This window comes from Ascaphus truei, chromosome 2 (assembly GCF_040206685.1).
Source record: "Ascaphus truei isolate aAscTru1 chromosome 2, aAscTru1.hap1, whole genome shotgun sequence".
Lineage (NCBI taxonomy): Eukaryota > Metazoa > Chordata > Amphibia > Anura > Ascaphidae > Ascaphus > Ascaphus truei.
In genome coordinates, this window is record NC_134484.1 from 183556845 (window position 1) to 183584247 (window position 27403).

General features: G+C 44.1%; 1 protein-coding gene across 2 annotated transcripts in view; it reads right to left on the bottom strand.

Annotated features, from left to right (window-relative positions):
* Positions 1-27403, bottom strand: part of JARID2 (jumonji and AT-rich interaction domain containing 2) — a 62773-nt gene that overhangs the window by 24563 nt on the left and 10807 nt on the right. Inside the window, exons 2-6 of one of the 2 annotated variants that reach the window (XM_075585660.1) lie at positions 26206-26375; positions 21407-21577; positions 13656-13888; positions 5249-6266; positions 300-796 (exon numbers count right to left, since the gene is read on the bottom strand). In XM_075585660.1, coding sequence (XP_075441775.1) covers positions 300-796; positions 5249-6266; positions 13656-13888; positions 21407-21554 — 1896 coding nt within the window. In that variant the 5' untranslated portion in view covers positions 21555-21577; positions 26206-26375. Of the gene's footprint in view, positions 1-299; positions 797-5248; positions 6267-13655; positions 13889-21406; positions 21578-26205; positions 26376-27403 lie in introns of those variants that run through there. The other variant, XM_075585661.1, reaches the window with a different exon arrangement.

The following is a 27403-nucleotide window of genomic DNA, read 5'->3' on the forward strand; positions in this document are numbered from 1 at the left end:
TCAGTTAATGTATGACATTCCAGCTCATGATTCCCATATCTTTGGAAAGGGCCAGAAATACAATTTGGGGGGAAACACAATGCAGGCCACTTCAGTGACACACATTTCCCAGCAGAGAGGAAAACAATTTGAGGCACTTTCATATTTAGCTCTGAAAACAATTTGCCAGCCTACAAACAGGGAGCACAGACATGAGCTCTTATGAACAGTTCTCAAAACCTGCTACACAAAGCAGAACCGCTGGCAGAGGACTCTCATCTGCTCACAGAACCCAGAGCTTACACAGAACCTTCACTTACTTTGTAGGTGCACTTGTGCAGGGCACCAAATAAACCCTTCTCCTCTGGCTCTTCCTCTGCGCTTTCTTTTTCCTGAGCGAACAGCCTCCGCCTGCCATTTTTCAGCTGGATATCCATTTCTCTCAGCTTCCCCCGGAGGCCGTTGCGTTGCACCACTCCGTTGACGAGTCCATTCTTGGGTTCATATCTGGGGAGTGAATGTAGCTTGTAGGCATTCTCCGAGTGACCCTCCAGGGGACCTTTCTTCTTCTCCAGGGTTTCTTTCTCCTGCAGGACTTCTTTCTCCAGTTTCTTGTGCTCCTCGGGGGAAAGGGAGTCGTAGGAGAGCAGGTACTGACAGTAGGCCTCTTGCAGCTTTGCCAGCCGGTCCTGTGCCGTTTTCGGGATACGCAGCATGTCTGCCAGTTTGTTCCACTTCTTGAGGTCAGTCACTTGTTGCATGCCCCCCATTTCATTGATGAGTTGGAAAAACCGGGCCAAATCTAGCTCACAGCCTCCTGCAGAGAGGTTGTGAGGGAAACAGAACCAAGCACAATTAATAGAAAGGTACAGCACCAGTGCTTCTCATACCTTACTCAAACTAAAACCCCTTACAAAAGCCGAGAAGAACTAGCATGTTTTATTGCTTCCTTGTTATTACTCAAAAATCAACTTGAGCAATGAAGCAAGTATCAAAACGCAGCATTCAGATTCTCTTTAGCTTCAATGCTCGCAATTAAGCAATCAGCTTAGCAAGCAAGGGTTACAAAATATGTCAGAGACATATATCCATCCTCATTTTGTAAGCGAGCTGCTTAAGCCATAGTCTCTTCCCTCTTTGTTTTAGTGAGTCTGACCGAGTTCTAAGATGTGACCTTAAAAATGTAAGCCAGTATTCTGCACATTGTTACAGTCACCAACACTGTAACTGTGCTTGAGCTATTTAAGGCGGGGTCCATACAGCCTTCGCCCGCGCGGAGGCGTGCGCGTGATGTCACCCACGTGAAGCAGGTGCATTTTTCGGACATGCTGGATGCGCCGTCGTGTCTAAGGGCGTGCCAGTGACGTCACAGAGCTGGTTCGTCCACATTGGGCGAACCGCTCACGTGACCTGCCCATCGTGCCATGAAATCAGGTACAACTGATTCCTCGCGCAACCCGCGCCCCCTCCTGCTGTCGCGCCTTAAGGCAATGTGATCATGCCGCGCGCGGACACCTGCGCAAGGTCTGCGGCAGTATGGACTCAGCCTAAAAGTGCATGCATGCTACAAGGGTAGGGCTGGTTTATTTACATCAGCAAGAACACGTACATAAATTAATGTACTATATCCTGTAAAAATATCCTCAATAGTGTGGTTTTACAACTTTCTATTAGTGGCCACAATTAGGGAGAGGGATTAAAAAATTAATATTTCTAATAAGGAGAAAAACAAGCTCAGAAAATAAAAAAAAATTAACCAAGAAAGGATTGGAAAGTTGAACATACAATTACTAAAAAATCCTGTCTGAATGAAACTTTACAATCAGGTGCAGGATGCAGACATGTAAGTAATAGGGAGAGGGGAAAAAAAAAAAGAGTATTGGCTTACTTTCCCAGCATTACATCTTTAAACAATGATTTCACCTACCACAGAACGCGTAAGGTCTTGACACGACTGAGTAGTCGACTCGAATGAGTAGTACCTTGGCCGACGGGCTTTTATGGCTTGGACGTATATATATATATATGGTGCGGGACACCTGGGTATCTCAGACGTGCTCATGGATATTAAAGTGAAGAAAATCAAGCGCAAATACCATTTGTATCAAACCCAGTGAACATAGTATCTGAAGAACTACACACGAGTTGGTTACTCATCACAACCACATTGCCTTTACCACTCACGGAACATGTGAGTGAGACATTTATTATTTTTGCACAATTTTCACTCAATTTGAAAACAATATTGCACGATATGTGTTTTTTCTTCTTCGTAAATCTGGATTTATTTGCGCTCCTGATTTTCTGTTTCTGCGTGCTCTTGGCTATGCCCACACCACTAGCAGGCAGAGCGAAAGATACGCCGCTCTGGAGAGCAACAATGGTTGGTAAGAAGAGGGTTTAACCTCGGTATTTGCCTACCACCAAGTGAAGGCCCGTGTCAGCGTGGTGGGTATGTACCAATGGTGCCACAATAACCTTAGCGAAAAGCTGTTGAAAAAACAGAGTGGTGATCCTCTGGATCTTCAGTCAGGACCAAGCGCTGTGAGGGAAGGCCCATGCTTGAATGTCTGGGAGGTATACTGCCACGAAGAAACAGAGAGAGATCAGTTTTCAAATAAGTCTTTTAAAATACTTGTATTCTTCCAGGAACTCCACAAATGCAGTCAGGGCTGTCACAAATTGGGAGGAAGCCAAGGGAATACTTCCCTGGCCCTGGTATTTCAGGGGGAGTGGCCTGCACTGGCCTCTCTGGGGTTATGCCCTCCTGTGCCTCAAACTGGGGATTCTGGTTCTCTACTTTGCCTTCTGTTCTCAACCACCCCATCTGTAACCTTCACTCAACCGCCCCACTTCACGCACCCCCCATGATTTCGGGGGTCCAGCACTCTTTCTTATGCCGGTACCCATCACTTGTGACAGCACTGAATGAAAAAACGTCACCCCCCAAAAAAAGTTTTATTATTATAATATATACATATAAATAAATTTAAAAAATCAAGCACTCAGAGGACTTCCCTCCCCAAAAAAAATTACAAAAGATTTAATGAAAAAAAGGATTGGCGTTTTAGTTCAAATTAGAACCATTCTCAAGATAGACAACTAACCTGCCGTATTTATACCCTGTAGTGAAATACCAAACAGGGGATGGAAGCTCACACCACAGAGAAAGCAGCAAGATCCGGCTCGGAATCACAAAAATAGCCAACACCAAGTAGTAAATCAATAGTGAAACTATGCACATTGGTTTACTACTTGGTGTAGCCTGTTGCTATTGATTCCGGCTCTATTATGTAGTTTGTGTAGAGGCACAGTTTTCTGCCCTTGGTTCCCTTCCAGTGCTTGCTGTGATTCTGTGTTGGATCTTGCTGTGTTCTCTGTGGCTTTGGTGTGAGCTTCCATCCCGCTTGGTATTTCACTACAGGGTATACAGTACATACTGCAGGGTAGTTGTCTGCTTGTTTTGAGAAAGGTTCTGATTTGAACTGAAACTTCAATTTTTTTCTTTATTAAATCTTTTGTAATTTTGTCGTAAGACCAAGGACTGCTTGATTTTTTTCTTGGCTTGTTACAATTTATTTCCTATTCACCCAGGCAAGGTAATTTTGTTTTGTATGTGCCCCAGTACACACACATACACACACACACACACACACACACACACACACACACACACACACACACACACACACGTTTTATTTTGTTTTTTGTTTAAATAGCAGTACTAGCTAGCCAGAAAATATCAAAGATTTAACTTCACTAAATGAATAACCTTAGGTTTTTTTACATGATTTTGCCAGCATCCACCATTATTTTTATACCACTGTTACGGAGCAGGATAAAACGTGGTCAGTGTATAGTGTTTCTTGAACTTTGAATTGAAGGCTATATAGCAGCCTCAATTCCTGCACAGCTATACAAGCCAATGAAGGCAGTCATAGCCATAACTTAGAACTAGAAGCTACCAAAAAGCCAAATGGAGGCAGGCACGAGCCAAACGTAAATCAATTCGTTTTCATCAGAAAATATGAGGCCACTACATTCCAAGCTTCAAGGTCATTTCATGAACTGCGGCTTTAATTATTTAGGGCAATTCTAGAACTGCCACAACACTGCTCAAATATCTAATAAAGGCGAAATCTGCAGAGAAGCACATGCCCTTCTCCATTACCCAAGCACACTCCGGCTATATATACAATAAACATGAATGTTGTGAAAACCTTACCAATCGGGGAATGTTAAAACCGTTGTGCGTGTGAAGCATGTGCAGCTGCAAAAATATGTAGCTGTTTGCTTGCCACCAAAACAACAGTTCAAAATAAGTGACACTTATACCGGTGCTCCCTAATCCCAGGGAAGACCTGTGTTGAATCCAAAGCTCTGAATGGACAAGGGCACACGGATTTCTTAATCATAAAGCATTTATTGTGCCATTGAGTACACCACTTCAGTTGAGAAAGGCCAGCAGGCCGAAACGTTGTGTGCTCTATGGCACAATAAATGCTTTATGATTAAGCATATGCAGCTACCATGTAAAACAACCTTGTGCTGACAATGCAGTTCGAATGTCCCCGACAGCTGTAACGCTTTTAGTTTGGTCGGTGACCTGCAACGCAGTTGCGGGCTCTCTTGCATTCATTTATTCAACACAACAGATCATTTTCTGCAATGCATAAAACGATCTACTTGTTAACATAAAGGGACTAAAAAAAACCACATGATATTGTAGCTGTTAAGTTTCCAAACTTAGAATTACTTATAACAATTTTTGTGTCCATGACCCATGGTATGTAAGATATTTGACAGCAGATATTAAATGAAGACTTCCAGAGATTCTCACAAGGGTATTAGCTTTCCGAAGCTGGAACTTGTAGTTCACTTTGCAGGCTCTCTCTGCCTCTCTATAAATTGAAGCAGTTAAATCTAAGGCACTTGCCAATTTATGAACCACACCGTGAAAGCTGGTGAGGAATTGTGGTAAAGAAGGAAATTTAGTACATTTCATCTGCTGACGAGGGAAAAAAGAACATTCTTTAAGGAAAGTCGCTAAAGTCACTCATTCTTATTACGGATAAGTGTGTTTTCCTGTTTGTTTTTGCTTGGAAATGGGAATTTGTGAAGCATTTCAGTCTATTTAAAAACAGTATACAAAAAGCCTGTTGGCGCCCCCTCACTGTATCTGTCCAGTGACAATAACAGGTCACCTAGAACTCAACATGCCTCAGGAAAAGTTGCACCCCATGCAAAACCATCAGAGTGATACCCTTACCTATGAGCGGGAGTTCATCCATGGTGATGCCCTGAGATTTGAGGTGCTTCTTGATGCAGGCCAGCCGTTGTACGTTGGGGCCCCAGCGCCGGTCGAGCTTGTGGATGTGCTGGATCTGCGTCATAAAGCGCATCTCATCATTTAGCTTGCACTCCGGCCTCCAGTCCGCGGGAGGGATCACGGTGCACATCCCATAGTTCTCCACTCGGGCTCGGATCGACTCGATGTAGATCAAAGGGTCGTGGAACTCCTTGGCAGAGGGTCGCAGGAAGGGGATCTCGCACATGGCTGCACACCTGGGCCTCCCTGGGCTTTTTTCCGGCTTCGTAGAGTCCAGAGATTTGTGCGAGGAATCAACCTGCGAGGTAGAACGATTTTCACAGCTGGAATCTTCCATCTTGCCACGTGCTTGTTTAAGCGTCACGCTCCTGGCTGCCGTGGACCGCTTCGGCCTGTTCCTCTCCAGCATCTTTTCTGGCACTTCTTTCTTTGTCTGTCCATTTAGCACCTGTTTCTCCGCCGCTAACCTTTTGCTTCTGACCTCTGGCAAGCTGGCGGATACTTTAGCTTTCTTTACCGGAGGCTGTGCCTTGTCTGAGTGGTTTGTCTCTTCCAGACGCCTTTTCGAGTTACGTAGTCCCTCCCTTAGCTGCCTACCGTCCTCCCTAGTGCACTTCTTTTTGTTCAATTTCCCATTTACCTTTACACAGTTATTAACAGCGGCACAGTTGGGTTTGGACGTGGACAGAGATAGCACCTGTTTACGAGTTTTTGCATTGCTGCTTTCTGTGGTCCCTGAGATTGTGTGGTGAACAGATGAACTGGATCTGCTCTGTTTCTGTTTGGTTGCCTTAACCAGTTCTTTCTTGGCTTTGGTGTACGTGACAGTTCCCTTGGTCACCGTTGCAGTATACTTCACAGTTTTGGACGGTGAAGGTCTCACTTCTCTCGTCTTTTTGGCACCAACTGCATTTGAACCCGACGATGACAACCGGGTTATTCCATTCACCTTGGAAACCTGGGAAACAGTGGGAAAAGAAGATGGTTATATTGTGCATTTTGACTTAAGATTCCACCAAATCCAATGTGCTGTTTTCTCCAAAACGATGAATGGGACTTTACCATTAAGATGTGCCGTGTTGAAGTAAAGAAGGGGTAATGTTTGTTGATAACCAGAGCAATGATGCGGTGCAACATATATAAAGAATTGTGATCTTGCCGATGTACATATGATGGTTTTAATTTATCGTAATACAAGATAAAAATGTATAAACTAGCACTGCTTATAAGTAGAACGATTATGTATTCCAAAAATGACACAAATAGAAGACGCAAGCTGTATATGATCTAAGAAAATGGTGGAACAATGCAGAACAAATTGACAGGGTGCTTTCCATTTCGTGAGGTGTCCTTTTATGACAATTGTGTAAAGTAATGTACATTCAGAGGTTTTTATTTTACTTTATAAAGCACACTACGCACACACGAAACATACAATGTGAGCATGTTGCCTTAGAATTGCCTTAAAACAGCAATACGGGTTAACTTTACAAAATACATATTTCTTTTTTTTATTACAGGATAGAAGCAGGGGGTCTCCTGTGTTCATTTCAGCTCCGGGGATGCCCTGCTTCCCGAGATATTTACCTCCGTAGGGGGTGCCCGTATCTCTGTGGGGGTTAAAGGTCCAGGTTACGCGGTCCAATAGAACGCCGCACCAAATGTCGCCACAGCTTCATATTGGCCCGCGTGACATTTAAACTGCCATTATGTTGAGTACGCCGTTTCACTGCCAGCAGGGATACCGGCACCGCTAAGGAGGTTTGTATCTCTTGAAGCCGGGGGCACCAGAAGCAGAAATTAACACAGCTCCTCTCACAGATCTAGCGACCCCCTGCTTCAAACTTGTAATAATATATACATTACTTTTTTTTAAACTAACCCGTAGTGCTGCTTTAAGAGCATCTATAGAGAAGCAGAACGAGGAAAACCCTCTCAAATGCATTGCAGTTTAACGATTAAACTTTGATCAGAGTAATAAGTAACATGTAATTGGAGCACAGCATCCTATATAATCATGGGAACTTCACATTATCAACACAGGGCTGGCAGAATCAGAAAGGAAATATGACGCCATCTCCCAAAGACAGGCAAACATGCCTGGCTCATATTCTGCGCAGACCAACAGGGGGCTCAGTTGAGCTTCACATTGCTAGTCTGAGAGCTATGAGAAGTGCACATCTGTAGGCCTTCAGCACTTAAGTACCTTTGTTTCCTTTAAGAAGAACAAAAAACACTGCAGAACTCATGCACAAAGAGGAGGCCCCATTGTGCTAGCAACCTGGTGAACACACAATTGGGCGCCTTCAACACGGCAACTAGGAACCAATCTCTCACAGACCTGCCAGATAATCTCAAATGCGCTGGTCATACGGAGATCCACCTAAGCAGTCAGTGTACATGCAGTCTGCATGATAACCATATCCTCATGGAAACTGCAAGACTCATATATTGAATCTGATTTTACCAAGTAGTGATATTAGTGTTTAGAGCAGCTACTGATCTGCAAAAGTAAATAGTTAGAAAGTTAGTTTAAAAATGAAAACTAACATCGGAATTCAACGGTGGAATTGCATGTAGCAATCTGATCCGTAACTTTCAGAGACCTGGTAATTAAAAGACACCTGAGGGACAAAAGATTATGTTGCCCCATCGGAGAAGGCTGCAAGGAGGAGACGACGCTCTGGTATCCTGCTTGACATCACCAGGCTGCTGTCTCGTAGCTTGCAATTATAAGTGTCTGTCTCCGCTATTAATTGGTCCCAGACTGACGCTGCTTTGATGGCTTAATACACAATGTCACCTAATGAAGCTTTATCATCTACCTGGAATGAGGCTTGGTATTGTGGTTAAAGTACTGGCCTCTGATGGAGGCAACTGCTTTGCCTCTAGGTATCCTTGGCCGTGAAATATATTTCACCGTGTCCATATTGTTACCATTCTATGTTAGTCTATGATCTCTAAGGCAGGAAGTCTTCTATCTGCATTGCTCTAGTGATGTACGGACCTGTTATTTATCTTGGGCGGGGATTTGAAGACTAGATCATTAGTTTATATTTTATTATTTTGAGGGTGCAGTTTAGTTTACCTTTGAAACTACATTTCTAGTTTTTATATATGGCAATATTTGCTAGACTGAGACATCTGTGTATTATCATTTTAACAGACTTCTATAATGATGATAATTTCAACCAACCCCTGATTCCCTACACATAACAAACACAAGTATTTATGGAGTTAAAGGACTCTGCCGTAAGACGCATGGTGAGAACATTCTCACAGTGGAATTTTCTTAACTTTTTGTAATGGGATTAAAGCATGGGGTCTCTGGAGTAGATCTGCATTCATTTCCGCTCCTGGAACCCCTTGCTTCCTGAGATATCTCCATAGTGGGTGCCATGAGGCAAAATAAGCTGCTGCCTAGGGCGGCAGAATTTGGGTGGCGGCAGCCGCCTATTTTGCCTAATGCAGTTTCCTAATCCGGTGGGGGAATCCCCCGAGCAGGGAGGGAGCAGGGCTGTTGCTATGGGGCTGGGAAGTTTCTTGGGGCTGTTCCTGGGGGCAGGGCCAAACAGGGGAGACAGCAGCATGGACTGGAGAGAGGTGTGTATGTTCTATCTTGGTGTGTGTGTGTGTGTGTACCTGTTCTGGTCAGCATTAGTGGAGGGGGGAGAGAGCATCAGGGAGAGAGAGAACACAGAGCGTTGGGAGAAAGAGTGTGCCGAGCATCCGGGGGAGAGAGAGCATCGGAGAGAGAAAGTGTCGGGGAGAGAGAGAGCGCGCCGAGTGTCAGGGAGAGAGAGAACGCCGAATGTCGGGGAGAGAGAGAGCGCCGAGTGTCAAGGGGGGAGGGGGAGAGAGCGTCGAGGAGAGACAGAGTCTCAAGTGTCAGAGGGAGAGAGCGTCGAGTGTCGGGGAGAGAGAGAGAGCGCGCCGAGGAGAGAGAGAGCACCGAGTGTTGGGGAGAGAGTGAAAGCACAGAGTGTCGGGGAGAGAGTGAGAGCACACAGTGTTGGGGAGAGAATGAGAGCGCAAGAGTGTGGGGGAGAGAATGAGAGCGCAAGAGTGTGGGGGAGAGAGAGAGCGCCGAGTGTCGGGGGGAGAGAGCACGTCGAGTGTTGGGGAGAGAGTGAGAGCGCAGAGTGTCAGGGAGAGAGTGAGAGCACAGGGTGTCGGGGAGAGAGCGCGTCGAATGTTGGGGAGAGAGAGTGTCGGGGATCGGAGGGAGGGGGGGAGAGTGTCAAGTGTCAGAGAGAGAGAGCGTCTCTTCTCCAGCACAGAGAAGAGTCTTCGCAGAACATTTTACAAGTGCCTCAGACTGCTGCTGCTATGTTTCTTCATCTAATCTAAACTTCCCTCTCGAATCTTCTAGCGGGATGTAATTCCAAAGAAAAGAATAATGAAAGAATGTGGCTGTTACATTTTTAAGACAAATCTCAAATCAAGGAGAAGGAGCGGCTCAGTGAGTAAAGACACTGACTGGCACTGAGAGTTTGAAGCAGGGGAGCCTTGTTCAATTCCCAGTGCTGGCTCCTTGTGACCTTGGGCAAGTCACTTTATCTGCCTGTGCCTCAGGCACCAAAAACATAGATTGTAAGCTCCACGGGGCAGGGACCTCAGCCTGCAAAATGTCTCTGTAAAGCACTATGTAAAACTAGCAGCGCTATACAAGAACATGCGCTATACAAGAACATGCTATTATTATTAGTACATTAGTACATCCCTAGGTCTACGCAGCATTATTACCTCACCTATGCATTTATAGCCATACCCTCAAAATAAGGCATTACTCCTGGAGGAGTTCAAGCCCAAGTACCTTTAACCCAGCAGTGGTATTAATAGCCAAGTAATGCCCTGCTCTAAGGGGATTATTATAATGAGCAGCTAAATGGGATTTCCAGGTTTATACAGTATTTTTATTGTAATTATTTGTCTTGGCAGCAAATTCCACCATGCTTTAGTGAGGAGGCAGGATGGCAGATGCAAAGGAGCTGCAGACAGCATCAGCCCATTCACGGCTTTGCTCAGCGAGACTACTCTAGCTCTCCCTTCCTCCTTCTCTTAGAGCATCTTTGAGTGGCCATCTAGAAAACAGAGGCCAGAAAATCATTGAATGACTGCTCCTCCCAGCTCTGCTTACAGGTTCCCCCCCCCCCCCCTGCTCCTTTTATGAATGAATTTGTTGGTCAATATAAATCCGTATTGAATATATTTTATTTCAAAATATTTAATATGTTAAAAAATAAATAAAAAGAGAGAGAGAGAGAGAGAGAGAGAGAGAGAGAGAGAGAGAGAGAGAGAGAGAGAGAGAGAGAAATGAGGGGGAATGCTACTACCTATGGTTCTTCGTCTCTAATGGTTTGTTCATATACTATATATCTGTTAAGTTATGAAACTAAATCAACAATTTCAGACAAGGCCGTAGAAGTCTAAGTAGTTTGAATTAGGCAAAAATTAAATGAGTTGCTAACTAGCACAATGTGGGATTTTAATAAAAAAATGTTATTGCCCTGTATTGCTCTTTCAAAGCGGTGTTGTACAGGTGCCGTTGACGTGGCAATTCTTATGACAGCCCAACACAGATTGAACAGTTGAGATGCCACATGTCATTAATACCAAGGCCAGGATTAACTAACCAGCGATTCGGGGTATTACACCCTGATCCGGCATTACTTGCCATGCAAGTCAACTATAGTTAATACAACAAAAGACAGAAAAGCCCAATGCTACATCCAATATGACAAAAATACACAGTGAAATACTTATGTATTCTCTTGAAAATGGGTGATTTAGTTTAACCCTTTGGCCAAAGCGTTATAAGCCTGCAAGCCACATCAATGCATGAGCATTAGCAGGTCCTATCACTACCTGATTAAAATGCTCATTTACCTCTATTTGGAGGGAGAATTACCATATTGGGTCTGTCCAATCTCAGTAACATGAAAAAGACCTGCTAATGTAGAAAGTGGGGAGGGGCGAGTTTAAACCCCAGGGGTGGGGAAGGAGGGTGGGGGGGATCAGCGGCCACTAACATCCAAACAGCTGAGACCAGCTGGAAAAAAATGTTGGCCACGCTCAGTAGCACACATTTTGGCAGTTATATACATATATATATTATGTGGTATGTTTGGGGGTTTCTTGAGCTTGCTGGGATTCTGTGCAACTACAGTTAATGCCAGATAAGGGTGCGATACTCGCATCGGGGCTTCGTGAATCTTGGCCTGAATGAGCAGAGCCCCTTTGATAGGGCCTGACGCAAGTTGCTACAGGAAGGAGCTGGCAGCACGGTCAAAGCATACGGTCTGCAACTCCAGACATACAGAAGAAGTGCAGCGCCCATGGTTTTCTGTGAGGACACAGTAGGGGATTCCACCACTGTAGAAAATATCAAATATTATAATCCATAAAGCGCATGGAGACTACTTCAACATGCCAACAAAACATATACTACAGGTAACTAATCAACAGTTTAATACTAAACCCATGTGAGTCGATGCGCTCATGACCTGCTTTCAGCATCAGTGATGTAAGGGGTTCAGAAATTGCATTACTTGGGTACGTGACAACTCAAACACAGCTACACAGCCGTCTCCCAGCAAAAAGGCAGATGGCAACCACTGACAGAAACAACTGGTACAGCCTATGTGGTATTTCTTCACAATGATGGTCTAGAGCGCTTATTTACAAACAATAGTAATCGCCAAACTGAATGGTGCAATGGCTAACAGTGCCCGAAGTGTGCACTTACTGTGAAGTGGCTAGATACACAGCGCTGATACATGCTGGCCCTGAACAATACCTATAACCCAATCTGCTTAGACCAGGCCTGCACAACTCGTAAAGCGAGAAGGGCCGAACTGCTCCAAGGAAAAAAAATTTGGGCCGCACGGATAAAATCATCATCATCATCATCATCATCATATATCTCCCCCAGCACCCCTCATCATCATCCTCATATCTCCCCCAGCACCCTTCATCATCATCCTCATATCTCCCCCAGCACCCTTCATCATCATCCTCATATCTCCCCCAGAGCCCATCTATCTCTCATACCCCCATCTCTCCCCCTCACTCACACACATAATACTCCTCCTCCACATCAAACACACAATACCCCCCTGCTCACCACACACATCTCACCCCCCCTGCACCTCACATCCTTCTCCCCCCGTGCACCTCACATCATTCTCCCCCGTGCACCTCACATCATTCTCCCCCCGTGCACCTCACATCACTCTCTCCTCCTGCACCTCACATCATTCTCCCCCCTTGCACCTCCAATCACCCTCCCCTGCACCTCTAATGACCACCCCTGCACCTCCAATCACCCCCCCCTGCACCTCCAATCACCCCCTGCACCTCACATCACCCCCTGCACCTCACATCACCCCCTGCACCTCACATCACCCCCCCTGCACCTCACATCACTCCCCCTACACCTCACATCACCCCCTGCACCTCACATCCACCCCCCTTGCACCTCACATCCACCCCCTTTGCACCTCACATCACCCTCTCCCTCCCCTGCACCTCATATCACCCTCTCCCCCCCTGCACATCACCCTCCCCCACTCCGCATCACCCTCTCCCTCCCCTGCACATCACATCACCCCCCCCCCTGCACATCACATCACCCTCCCACCCTGCACATCACCCTCTCCCCCCCCCTGCACATCACCCTCTTCCCCACTGCACCTCACATCACTCTCTCCCTCCCCAGCACATCACCCTCTCCCTGCCCTGCACATCACCCTCTCCCCCACTCCACATCACATCTCCCTCTCCCCCTGCTAGAGCGTGGGGCGGGGGGGCGGTTTGGCATTAAACCTCTGGCGCGCCTTTCCTAAGTTGTCGGCAGGCTCAGGGGGAGGGGGGGAGAAGGAGCGCATCACCATGCTGGCGCTCCTTCCCTAATGTGTCGGCAGAGCAGGAATTGGTTGGCAGAGCAGGCTCAGGAGGGGGGGAGCGTCACCATGCTGGCGCTCCGTGTTACAATGCTAGCGCTCCTTCCCTCCTGTGCCTGCAGAGCGGTCTCGGGAGGGGGGAGTGGGGTGCACAGGGAGACACATATGTTGTGCAGGCCTGGCTTAGACCTTGCAAATAACAAAACATGTAATGGTGGTGAACATAGAAAGCTTTGTCAGCATGAAGTGCAATTCCATTGTACACCTTCCAATGCTGGAGGATAGTCCATTCAAGTAAGTGGGCCATAAGCAGTCTTCTAGCATTGAAAAGTATTTTACGGAATAGCACCCCTTAGTAAATATGGGCCATGATGTGCTGAAAACAACTCCGCTGGTAACAGAAATGTATATCTTAGATGTGTGTTTTAAACGGCAGCTTTCACCTGTTTCCTTAAGTCCTGAGCCGATCTAAGATGACTGTGGTGGTTATTAGCAGCGAGCCCTTTGGCAGAGGAGCCCGTGTTTGAAGCAGGGTGGTGGTTAGCAGCAGCAGACTCTCTTCGTCTCTCAACTTTATGTTCACGGGTCCTCTCTTTCCTCGGTGTGGCCTCTTTGTGGCTTTTGTGCCTGTGGGTAGTGTCTTTCTCCTTTGACGATTTGCAGGACCCATTAAAAACTATAAAAGGAACAAACACAAGGCATTAAAAAAAAGGAGGTTGTTTCTAATATTTAATACAGTTAAACACAGAAAAAGGAAAACAAAGTCCACTGCAGGGAGAAAAGACAAAACAAGTTATTGATCCGTCAATAAGAATGACCTATGCATGTTATATTGGGACATAGAAAGGGACTCATCATTTCTTAATTTTTTGTTACATATCTTCAAATGGACGACGTTTCCACATGCATAACACAACGGTCATATATACCCAACATGGGGTCCCACTAACAGAGACATTAAAGACTAATCATTTTCTCCCTGTTTGATGTGGGAAAATAGCCACTGGTGCCTTCCTTTGGCGATGAGCAATGGCGAGTTCAATGGAACTTGTATTCAAGTACTGACATTTTCCACAGCCCATGTAATTGCTAGATGAGTGAACGGTCATTTTGCTTTATGGGGATGGGCAGAAAATATAGCTCCCCTGCTTCTGGTTACTTCAAAATATCAAATATTAAGGGGCAGGGTTGAATGCAGCCACCAGGAAACACTCACTATTTTTTTCACGTCAACACTATATACCTGCCCATTAACTCCATGTTAACACTATATACCTGCCCATTAACTCCATGTTAACACTATATACCTGCCCATTAACGCCATGTTAACACGAATAATGGTCCAGCCCTGGCTTTCCACTCTCATCCATTAGCAACTTTGCTTCAATACCACACCGCTGACCTAGAATCTGTTGGTAAATACAACACTTTGGGGTTCATGTCAAAAGGGGGCACAAGACTTCCCTTCTCTCTTTATCAGGGTTGCCACCTTCTACTGAGGCCAACCCGGAAAAGAAAAAATATTCCGTACTTGTGTGGCGTGGTGGTGCAGCGGCGGTGCCGGCGTCTCCCGGCGTCCTGCTGCAATTTCTCCCTCCAACTGCAGTGAAGATGGCTGCGCGACGTCAAATGATGCGCCGTTGTCTTGTTAACCGGACTCTACGTGACGCAACGCTGCGTTGCCATGGCAACGTGACACCTCATAGCGTTATGACGTCGCTTAGCGTCCGGTTACCATGGCAACGCGGCGTCAAATTACATCGTGCAGCCATCTTCACTGCAGTTGGAGGGGGAAACTGCAGCAGGATGCCGGAGAAGCCGCCGCACCACACCCCGCCGCCACCCGGAGATTGAAGACAGCAACCCGTAGCCGGGAGGCAAGTGCCCGAAACCCGGAGTCTACGGGTCAAACCCGGAGAGGTGGCAACCCTGCTCTTTATGGTAGCGTTCTGGAGACACCTGCTTGTTAGGGTAACAACTTAATTGCAAGCTACTGTCTAAAAACATTTAAGTACTCTTACTTTTCTTTAATAAAAGTATAATAAGAATAATAATTAAAAAGGAAACATTTGTAAGTATTTTGAAGCCACAAATGTTTAAGACTAGAGTCACCGTTATACCGTGGAAACGGAATTTTACGTCAAATAAGAGCCCCAATCTCTAACCTGCCCATCCTCCTATACGCAGGGAAACCTCACACCTTATTACATGCTTGCTTACATATTTGGGATAGCCTTGTGACAAACTCACAAGCATGATTGAACCCCCTTGCTCTATTAGGCTGCGCTTATAGTGCCGGCGACAGCGACGTCGCGTCAAAACAAATGTATTGCCGCCGTCGAGTGCACTTATAGTAGGCGCGACGGCTCGGTCGCGATTGCTGGAAGTCACTTCAATTTGATTTTTCCAGTGACGGCAGCGTCGCCGGCGACGACACTATACGCGCAGCCTTCGTTTCTCCCACCTCTGCTGGGAGGCTGTTCCATGAATCCACCACCCTTCCCATGAAGAAGACCTTCCTCACATTGCCGCTGAGCCTCCCACCCTCCCGCTTCAGTGGAAGTGAATTTTCAAAGAAATGACTCTTTCCTCACTGGTGCACAAACTGTGAAGCTGCTCAGAATGAAGCCTCCGGCCCTACGTTTTAACAGCTAGTAGTAAAGGTCTTATTTTATAAAACAGCCATTTAAACTGGCACAGGTGGCGTTACAGAACAGGGCTCTCCCACTGTCCCCTGGAGTGCTACATAGCAACGGGGCCCCCAAGGGGTAAGTTGCAGAGCAGGGCTTCCCTTCCAGTGTAAAGGGACACAGATCGTACTCGTGATGTCATCAGAAGACAAGGAATGAAGCCGTTGGCACAATCCAGACACACACTGCTAAGCTCGAGGGCACGCAGCCAAAAATAAAATACATAGCTAATGATATTTTACACATGAAGATTGAAAGACGGATATAAGACACCAAGTGATGCGCACACACACGCACACACGCACAACTGCGCAAATACAGTCCAGGTCAGTGCCAGAGGGTGCAGGGAATGCCTCTCCTAGTTAATTAGTTATGGCTGTGCAAAAACAGCGAGATGAGGCCAAACACACAATTACCCAGACATCACTGTGCAGAGGTTAACCCAGCTGGGAGCCTAGCAATCGCATGCAAAGCTAGAATGAATAATCTGCACACCAATAAATTGCTCATATTCAAAGCGTTGTTCTGCCTAGGAACACTGAGATGCTAATGTGACCTGTTTGCCTACAGTAAGTTGTCACTAGCTTCACCTGAGAGGGGAAAGGTGATGAAGTGTGGATGGGGCATTCAAAAGGGGTGCCTTGTGGGAGCACTTACGTGCGGATGGGACATTCAAAAGGGGTGCCTTGTGGGAGCACTGACGTGCGAATGGGACATTCAAAAGGGGTGCCTTGTGGGAGCACTGACGTGCGAATGGGACATTCAAAATGGGTGCCTTGTGGGAGCACTGACGTGCGAATGGGACATTCAAAAGGGGTGCCTTGTGGGAGCACTGGCATTTTTTTTCTTGTACACATTATTCAGCAGTTTTCTAATTTGGATAATTATTGATGAAAACACATTGTATGGTGTGGAATTTGAAGCTATTTAGTACAGGAGAGACCTGTAACACACAGGCCTGCATGTGTTGCTGGCTGCTTTAACAATAATGGCAGCCATTGGGATTTTCTAAATAAATTGCTTTTCAAAACTTCCCTAACACAATCAGTAGTCATTGAATTGGAACAAGATGTTGAAACGATTCACTTTCACTGTACTGCGAACCAGAAAGATTAAATGTGACAAATATGAATACAAAACTGCTATTCTTAAGACTATGAGGAAGAAAAATCAGGATAACGCACATACGCACTGCTCGAAGTGAACCGCAAATTAGAAACTATCAACTTCCTGTATGCACCAGATTCCCACAGCGTAGTTGCCAAACTTTTCTGATCGCTTGCCATACAGTAAACTAGCAGCAAGCTCTAATCCTTTCCCTGATAGAGCAGAGTATACTACGGAGAGTACTGCACACTGTTCTCATCAGCTCTACCTCATTGAACGCTTTCTAACCAACAGCCATAGGGATATTGTGCTGTGTTATTTACAATAATATACACGAACAGTGGGGCTTATTGCTTCTTCTATCCAGTTTAGACAATTCAGCAAGTAACAATAAGTCATTAATTTGGCACTCAGTAATAGAAACAGCAGTTAGACTGTTTCTCAAAAGTAAGTGTTCAACAGTAGCATATGATCAGCTTAGTAATAGCAGGGTCAATAATAGTTATCTATATATATCTACCTCTATATCACACAAAGTTAAGTTATGGTAGGTAAAAAAAAGTGACAAAAACCTTCCACAGTAAGGCCGAGTCCATAGGACAGGCCGTGCTGAGCCGTGCGGACGCTCCGCGCTGAGCCCCTGCATCCTCAATGAGGATGCCTTGAGTGGGGGCTCACGCGAGCGTCCGCAGGCGTGCTGAGGCGCTGGATTTTTCAGACAAGCTGTTTTTCAGAGCGCTGTCGGCTGAAAACATCCAATCAGCGCGGAGCAGCGTCAACGTCACGGCGCCGTGACGTTGACGTCGGTGTGTCGCGGGCAATTGGCCCAGCGACGTCACTGCCCCGCCTCCCTCAGTCTCTCCCCGCCTCCGATCGCGCCGGCTGGCTCGCCTGCATGGGCATGAAATCGCGCAGATTTCAGCAGGCGAGCCTCAGCGCGGCTCAGCCCTGCTACCACCTCTATGGCCCCAGCCTAAAGCATGTAGCAAATATCCATCTCTTTCATTCTCTCTCTCTCATTCTCTCTCTCTTTCATTCTCTCTCTCTCATTCTCTCTCTCATTCTCATTCTCATTCTCTCTCTCTCTCTCATTCTCATTCTCTCTCTCTGTGTTTAACCTCTTCAGTGTTGGAGCAGCCTGCGGGGAATTGTGCACGTAATGCAGTGCATTCAGAAGACGTGTGTACTTGGCAACATAATGAATAATCGGTATTTTGGCACCTTGCAGCTCAGCAGATGCTTTAGGTCTGATTATTCTCAGCCTGCACAGTATCAGCAGTAATTCACCTGAGCATGTTGGTTTTTACTTGCAGCAGTGACAGTAGAAACGCATAACTGTTAGACCACAAAACACTATCATCTGGATGCAGGAACCTCATGGTCAGAAAACAACCACAGTACATTCACCAGATCATGCCTTCCTTTCACACAGCCATGGAAAGAAAGAGAATATGTGGAGGGTTTTTGTCACTTTTTTTACTCACCATAACTTAACTCAGTATTATATATATATATATATATATATATATATATATATATATAAAATCAAAAAATAAATAGATGATACCTAATGCCTTCCTTTCACACAGCCATGGAAAGAAAGAGAATATGTGGAGGGTTTTTGTCACTTTTTTTACTCACCATAACTTAACTCAGTATTATATATATATATATATATATATATATATATATATATAAAATCAAAAAATAAATAGATGATACCGTTCTGTGGCTAACGAAATGCTTTTATTTGTGCGAGCTTTCGAGATACACTGATCTCTTCTTCCGGCGATGTTACACATCGCCAGAAGAAGAGATCAGTGTATGTCGAAAGCTCGCACAAATAAAAGCATTTCGTTAGCCACAGAACGGTATCATCTATTTATTTTTTGATTATTGAAGCTCGGCTAACACTACCTCTACATGTATATATATATATACATATACATATATATATATACATATATATATATAACAGCACTTCCATTGCAGCAAGGAATTCTGGGAAATGACATGCAAATGAGCACACAGTGCCACTTTTTGCTTCAAAAAAAAAAAAAATATATATATATATATATACACACACACACACACTGGGCTCGACAAATGCACTCCCCCACTCACCTGAGGTTAGTGCATTTTACCCGCTGTCGAGTGTTACCCGCTGTCGAGTGTTACCCGCTGTCGAGTGTTACCCGCAGCGGGTTGCTGCGGCCACTCCTGGCATTCTCCTGCGTCTCTCCCTCAAACTCCAGTGTCGCCCCCTGCAACTCGTGTGTAAATGGCTGCGCTCCACTACAGGGGAGGAGTGACTATTCTTCCAACCCTCAGTCTAAGAAATTGTACTCCTCTCTGGATTGTTTATTACCCTACGTTCATACTTGGCCAAAGTAAAAATAAATAAAAATAAAGCCATGCTTTGCAAGGCCCTTAAGATACTAGAATACTATTGCAGCACATCCATATCGCGACATTAAACTCCTGGCGGTCCTCAAAACTAATTCTGGATCGCAGACTCTCCATGACCTTAAAATCCAAGACACACAGAAATATAGATATTTCTATAGATTACAATGGATCTGCAAGGAAATGAAAGCACTCTGGCATACATATCGTAAAACATTTGTACTATTTCCCCCCTCCCCCCACCCCTCCACATTCAAAGAAGGTCTCATAGCTTTTCACATTTAGGCCACAATGTTTGACACCAAAAAGGACAGCCACCAACATCCCAGAACACACCATATACAACACTTCTCAACACTTCCTCTTTGCTATGATCCAGGACCATGCCCTCAAGCGGAGATGACAAAGATAGAGTGATTTGGGGTTAGCAGGTATTTCTTTAGAAAAATTCGCAATGGTTTTAAATTCAAATTAAAAACTGCTGGGGGATTAGCATGTGAAGGAAAAAGGGGAACAATAAAAGACAATGACGCAAGGTTTTATTTCAACCTTCCAGTGGATTTCATCACAGGAACGCATGGAGTTGCCCATTTACAAACCATAGTGAGCACCAAGTTTAGTGTTGCACCGCATTTCTAAGTAATTGTTGCCGTTGGCCAATCTCTGGAAGTCCCCTCATGTGCAGAGAACCCTTCCTCCCCTCTCAAGACACACAGGGCCCGTTCTCTCTGGGGTTTTTTTCTCTTTTAATGTGTACTCGTGTGGTCACAGAAAATACAGAGGGGGCAGAGAGAAAAAGCAGAACCTTTACACACACACATCCACCCCTTGCAGGGAAACGAAAGTCTGTGAACCTACATCGAAAAAACCCCAAACTACATGATTTACAGATTTTAAAGTGTCTGCTGCTCTAAGTGATCAGCAATCAATTATCTGCCTTTTATTTGCATTAGCTTTGAATCCCACAATATGTTTCTTTCCTGCTTTCATATCGGAGAGCATTTCATCTAAAGCAAACTGATAGATTGCTATGAAGTTGGTCATCGCTATAGTAGGGATCTCCATTGACACTTAAAAGGTTCATGCCGGTAGTAAAGGGTTTGTGCTAGTAACTTTCTTTCATTATTTAGTTTAAAAGAAAAAAAAAAAACAAAAAACAACATTCTAAGTTTTATGTTGCTTTTATATCTGTGTGCATGTGCAAATCATTGTGCAAGAGTGCGTGTATAAATGGCTGTGCAAGTGTGTGCGTGTATAAATGGTAGTGCAAGTGTGTGCGTGTATAAATGGTAGTGCAAGTGTGTGTGTATAAATGGTTGTGCACGTGTGTGCGTGTATAAATGGTTGTGCAAGTGTGTGCGTGTATAAATGGTTGTGCAAGTGTGTGCGTGTATAAATGGTTGTGCAAGTGTGTTGTGTGTATATAGAGCATTTACCCTTTGGAAAGGAGGAAATATGCCAACATTAACCTGTTTAAACCTCTTCAGTGACGGTGGGTCCTGCATATCACTGCGGAAATGTGTTACAAGTCTCTCTGACACAAGTAATCCGTAAATGAAGGTGGATGGGATGATTATGACCCCATGCTCCCGGATTAGGGTTGCCAGCTAGTAAAGCATGTGTGGATACTTTATGTGCAGAAGAGAATGCTGCTTGTATGGAGTGGAGAAAACACCACAGTGCGTGAAAAAGTAGAACCGTCCATATTACTGTCCTAAAGAAGCAGTGATACAGTGCAGTGATGTAGGACAGCACTTTTCTTTTAAAAGGTGCAGCCATTTTTAGACGCCATTTTAAGACTTCAGATACATTTATGTTCTAAGAAAATGTGATGGCTTTTCCCCCCCAAACAGATGCTCTTGTACATCGCACCCTCTTGTACCAGAACACATTTGACTTCCAAATATGTGTTATGAACCCAAACACAAGTAAAGAACCCCGTGACATGTCACTACAAAGCCAAGTGGCATCATCTGCTCCCGTGAACTCACCATGTCCGTTGGTAACATGCTTTTGCATTCTTCCTTTCCGAGGTGTTGAATGGCATGAAGATGAAGTGTTAGTGGTGGCTGCGTCCTCCGTCTCTCCATCGTCTTCCTCGACGTCCTCCTCTTCTAGAGAGCTTCCGAAATACACCATGTTGTCGGGCAGCGCAGGGGAACCTGCATGTGTTAGAATACATTACTGCTGCTGGTCTGCTGCAGAGCACTGTGCCATGGGGATGTCTTTACAGTGCCATACCAAAAACACTGGTATACGGTAAAATGGGAGAGCGGTGATGTGCAGACCTTCAGCTTTCAAGCTGGCCGGATGTTGTGCGCACACACACACACACACACACACAGACACAGACACACACACACACACACACACACACACAGACACACACACACACAGATACACACACACACACACAGACACACACAGACACACACACACACACACACAGACACACACACAGACACACACACACACACACACACACACACAAACAGACACACACACAGACACACACACAGTGCTGGGGAAGAAGGGATGTTGCAGCCATGGGTAGGAGCTTCTCTCTGCGCCGCTCGGCTGCATAATGTCGGTGCGCTGGTGAATACTGTGCCGCTCCTGATTGTAATTAGTGATTAGCACAGGAGAGGAGCGGGGTAGTGCAGTAATTATCAGCGTCATTAAGCAGCTGAGGGACCGGGGAGGAGCTACGATCCCCACCAGTAACATATCCACTTCCTCTGGGCTAGGGAGAGGAGGAGAGAGGGCTGCTAGGGTGGCCAGTGGATGGGGTCTGTAGGGGAAGCCCCTGGGGGCTGCCTGTTACCCACCAATGCTCTGGAGTTCTCCCAATAGTTTATATTTCTGTGCATTCACAGTAAGCTCAAATGTCCAGCAGTAGGGAGGCCCACTAGCGCATATATATATATATATATACACACACATATACACACACACACACATACACACACACACACACACACACACACACACACACACACACACACTGTAATAGTTGATTTAGTTTAATTTAAAAAAAAAAAATCATCCTCATCTACCTGAGTATTCAACAAAAAAATTAAACGCATTTAACCGCTAAATCAATTTTCATCTCTTTCTTCTGAAACAAAGACAATAGAACAGTAATGGCCTCAGAACAATGGAGGACACACACGCAAGTTACTTATGAGAAACAAATGCCATTCAAATCCCTGGTGACCCTCTTGCCACCCTACTTGGTTCCAGGAATCGCTCATGCAAGCACTCTGAATACCCAGATGAATGCAGCCCTGCCTGTGAATGGCTTTTTGTACTCAATCCAGATTTCATTTATGTAAACCAAGAGTCGTGTTTCCTCAGGTTACCGGATGTCACATTAAGAATCCGATTCCAGGCCATGAGCTGCAGGGCTGTCAGCTATCCAGTGTAATTGGGCACTAGCTTACTGTGATATAGTAAATGCATATATACAAGACATAGAATGGCAATGCATAGATACATACAATAAAAACATGTTCCAATCAGAGTCTGTTCCTTTTCATTGACACATTTTGGCAAAGATGGTTACAAAAAAACTGCCTTCATCAAGTAATGAAAAACAATTAAAAAACATTTTTATTAATGTTATTTGATACTTTAAGTCATTTTCTGGAATTTAAGCTAGTTGATCTGCTTTCAAAAATGTGAATTGCATATTTTTGATGGAAAGAATGGTACACAAACAGAATAAGATGTATCCTTAGGCTGCGGCCACGCTGGCGCTGACCGCGCTCATGCTTGAGAGCGGTGATGTCACCAGCTCTCCAAGCATGAGCGCCGGGTGTCATCGCTATTTCGCAAGCGTGCGCAGGGGGGCGTTGCGGTCAAGTTGAGCGCGCTTGAAAGTTACATTTGTTTGTTTACTCAAGTGCCAAGCTTGAGGGAGCGTGCGTGCCCGCACACCGCGTGAGCGGGGACTTATACATATAGATTTATGTAAGTAAAAGGGGCAAGCACTGCGCGCTTGGCGCTAGCGGGGACGCAGCCTAAGAAATACCATAGAAGGCAATGAGATTTTTTTACATATATATACAGTATTTGGTTGTCAGGAGATTTATAACTCTCACAGCATTTACTTACATGTTCGTATATTTTCTTTTCCCCACATATTTCAACACCGCCAATCTTTTTTTATATATTGCTCTCTAGCTATTGCAGAAGAACGATACACTTCTGATACTAGTCATCTTAGCTGAGCTCTACTTACTTAATGTAACTTTTTTTATTTGAAATGCTTCGTGTCGTATTGTATTATGATTTGTTATGAACGTATGCCATTTATTCTTTTAAATGATGTATATAAATGAAGCTACAACGCAGCCACAAAGAGAATAAAAATAAACGGACTACATTTTTTTTAATTACACCAATATAGCTGGTGACATTCAAACTGGTTGTTCATAAAAGTTTCATTTCACTCCTCGTTCCAGACTAATTTAAGGACGTTTACAAATGTGACAGAATAATTCAAGTCTTGGATCAAACTGCTGGTTTCACTGCGAGCACGCGGTTGTGCTCTGCCAGAGCAACATTTCATGGGGTTTTTCCAGTGTAATCTGGCAGTATCTGTGCAATGTTTACTTTCGTATAAACCAAATGTTTTCCTCTGGACAGAATTCAAACTGTGGTGAGTTACAGTCACTACAAAAATAGTTTCATTTCAACCGTCTTCTCTGTAATTTGAGAAGTGGTTTCAGCAAAAAAATTGGATTCTCCTCCTTCCATGTTTTTATTTTGTTTGACAATGAAAGGTACGATTTGTTCATTCTGCATAGAACTTAACAAAATTTGGTGTGTGGATAAAAAAAACCGATGACTTAAAAATAAAATAATAATAATAATAATAAGACAAGTATTATTAAATGAGTGAGGTTTTCCTGGCAGTACTTGTAAACAGTGTAACGTGAAGTCTGATCTGTTGTACTGTGATATATATATATATATATATATATATATATATATATATATATTTTTTTTTTTGTTTCCTGCTGTAAATCTAAACTATGGAAAACTGCCAAACTTTTATAAATGATTTAAAATGAATTAGACCTGTCTGCTTTTAATTTCAGCAGAGGCATCAATCACCTTGTTGTAACCATAGTGCTGTCATACATACAATGTGATCTCCTCTGTGGCGCCTGGAGAAGGGCACTGCACAAGGCCACGTGGCTGGGTTTAGCTTGATCTCATTACTTATTACTTCCTCTCAATACGAGGGGAAACTGCACAAAAACATCACAATGTTTATTTGAAACAGCAGCAAGCAGCAGGATTTCAGCTACCTAGTATGCAACCTACTAGCTTCAGGCTTCTTCCTATATACTGTCATGTATATTAAACAGATTTTTTTTTATTGCCCTACTGTATGTGCGCATTATGAAACTGAAACTACACATATGAATACTCAGCAGTAATTCCAGATAATTCAACATGTCAAGGACAGTACTTTAGTTTTAGGGGGGAAATGATGCTACAGACAAAATCAAGTAACTGGATCTGATTTGGAGATAAAAAGATACAGTATAAATGTTTTCAGCCATTCTATCTTTTGCATCTATCTGTGCGTTCATCCTACGCACCACTTAGATTGTAAGCTCTTTGGGGCAGGGACTCCTTTTCTGAATGTACTTTTAAATTTGAAGCGCTTATTCCCATTATGTGTTATATTACTATGTCACGTGCATTACTGAAGTGAAGCGCTGTGTACATGAATGATGCTATATAAATAAACATATAAAGCTCAACCCCCTTATAACGCTGTGCTTGGGGTGCAAAGAATCCCATCGCGCTATAAGCGGACCGCGTTACAAATAATGTACAATTGTATGCATTGTACAATAAAGTATTTAAGATGCCAATAATCGTGTTGTAAAGTATTCATAAATACGAAAATTGGGAGCCGCGCTTGCATCGCGTGATAAGCGGATCCGCGCTGTAACGGATCGCGTTATAACGGGGTTGAGCTGTACATACATTCCACTTGTGTAGCTTCAAAACCTCTACAGAAGTAGCGCTTTGTTAACTTGAATTAGAAAAATCCATGGCTCCTTGAGTGTTTGAAGGCTGCCATGGCATGTGTTGTTCAGGATTGACACCGCTTCGGACCATGAAGAATTATATGCGCCAACATAAATGACACATTTCTTTTTATTCAGTGGAAATGGGTATCCCAGAATACATGAAAGTCTACTGGACAATTTTAGACTTTTCCAAAATGCAAAGAAGTATCTCATGCGCCAAACAAAAGAACATTGATCATTGACTACTTCCTTTACACGTTATTGTTGAAATATAAAAAAAATGGGTCTTTAAAAAATATATATTTTCATTTAGTATGGATGTTTTTTTTTATTGTATTTATTTGGTGTGTCTTTAGGTGTACAGAGACCTTTTATTAAATCGGGAAGTCGGTGACTGCTGTATTAAGAGAGTAATTAAGCATTCTTCCTGCGTTTCCTTGTGTGACTATTTTTCCATTCAACAAAAATGTTTCGGATGTATTAACTTCAGATAAGTAGAGCTCAGCGGACAGTGCTAAATAACCATTGGGTGATTTCAAGCATAATGAAAATATCAATGTGTTAAGACAGACCAAAAAACAACAAGTCCCACCCAATATTTCCATAGCCTAATACAATGAAGTGGTGAGTATATGGCCAAGAAAATATTTAGCGGAGATATTGATACAGCACCTGAAGAAATGATTTATTGTTGTACAGTATGTTCTTAGTGACTACAAATTGAGAGCTCTTACCTCGAAGACACAGAAATGTGAGGAAATCTTCCGTTTTGGGCTTGCGTTTGGTGAGGTCTGAAATTTGAGTTACTGGAGGGGGTAGCAATGGTTCCACTATTTTTATGGGGGTTGTGCTCGGACTGTTTGGCTGGGATTGGGCAAATTTTCTTTGTGCTTGCAGCCTTGGCCTGCAAAAGAATGAAAACACAATGTAACACACACTACTAATATCAGGTGCACCGAGTCATAGTAGATTGGGCTAATACGTTCCAACAAATATATTGCATAGAAACATTGAATAAAAATGAGAGAGAGAGACAGAGAGAGAGACAGAGAGAGAGACAAAGAGAGAGAGAGAGAAAGAGAGAGAAGAGAGAGAGAGAGAGAGAGAGAGAGAGAGAGAGAGAGAGAGAGAGAGAGAGAGAGAGAGAGAGAGAGAGAGAGAGAGAGAGAGAGAGAGAGAGAGAGAGAGAGAGAGAGAGAGAGACAGGACAGAGACACAGAGAGAGAGACAGAGACACAGAGAGAGAGACAGAGACAGAGACAGAGACAGAGACAGAGACAGAGACAGACAGAGAGAGAGAGAGAGAGAGAGAGAGAGAGAGAGAGAGAGAGAGAGAGAGAGAGAGAGAGAGAGAGAGAGAGAGAGAGAGAGAGAGAGAGAGAGAGAGAGAGAGAGAATGAATACAAGACTTGAAATCCTATTTGAAGCTCTTTAATTGGTCTGAACCTTTAGGGGCTAATCAAGATTGATAAGCAAATGTCTCTGGCAAAGACATGGCAAAGTTTGCATTCTAACATTAAACTTCATACCGCCTGAATTTCACATGAAAGGTCTTGCTTTTGAGCACCTGACCATTCCACCAATATACACACAAAACATCCAGGTAATAAGACATTTAAAAAAAAACAAGTGTATGTTTTCACAGGATAAAATCAGTTAAAAAAACATTATTTGAAGGAAGCCAACTACACTTGTAAATTGTTTAAAAGGTTTGACACACTACGTTGGATTGCCCCTAAACGGATGTTAAAATGTATTATTGTGCCTACAGTATGTTACACACTTTAGGATTCACACACCATATTATCCTTAATTTGCTCAATTTCCTTGAGCAAAGGTACAGGAAGTCTATTGACCTTATTCACCCCCAACAATTTAACATGTACCCATACACGCGCTTTAAATGAATAGCCAGAAGGGGTCATCTGGCAC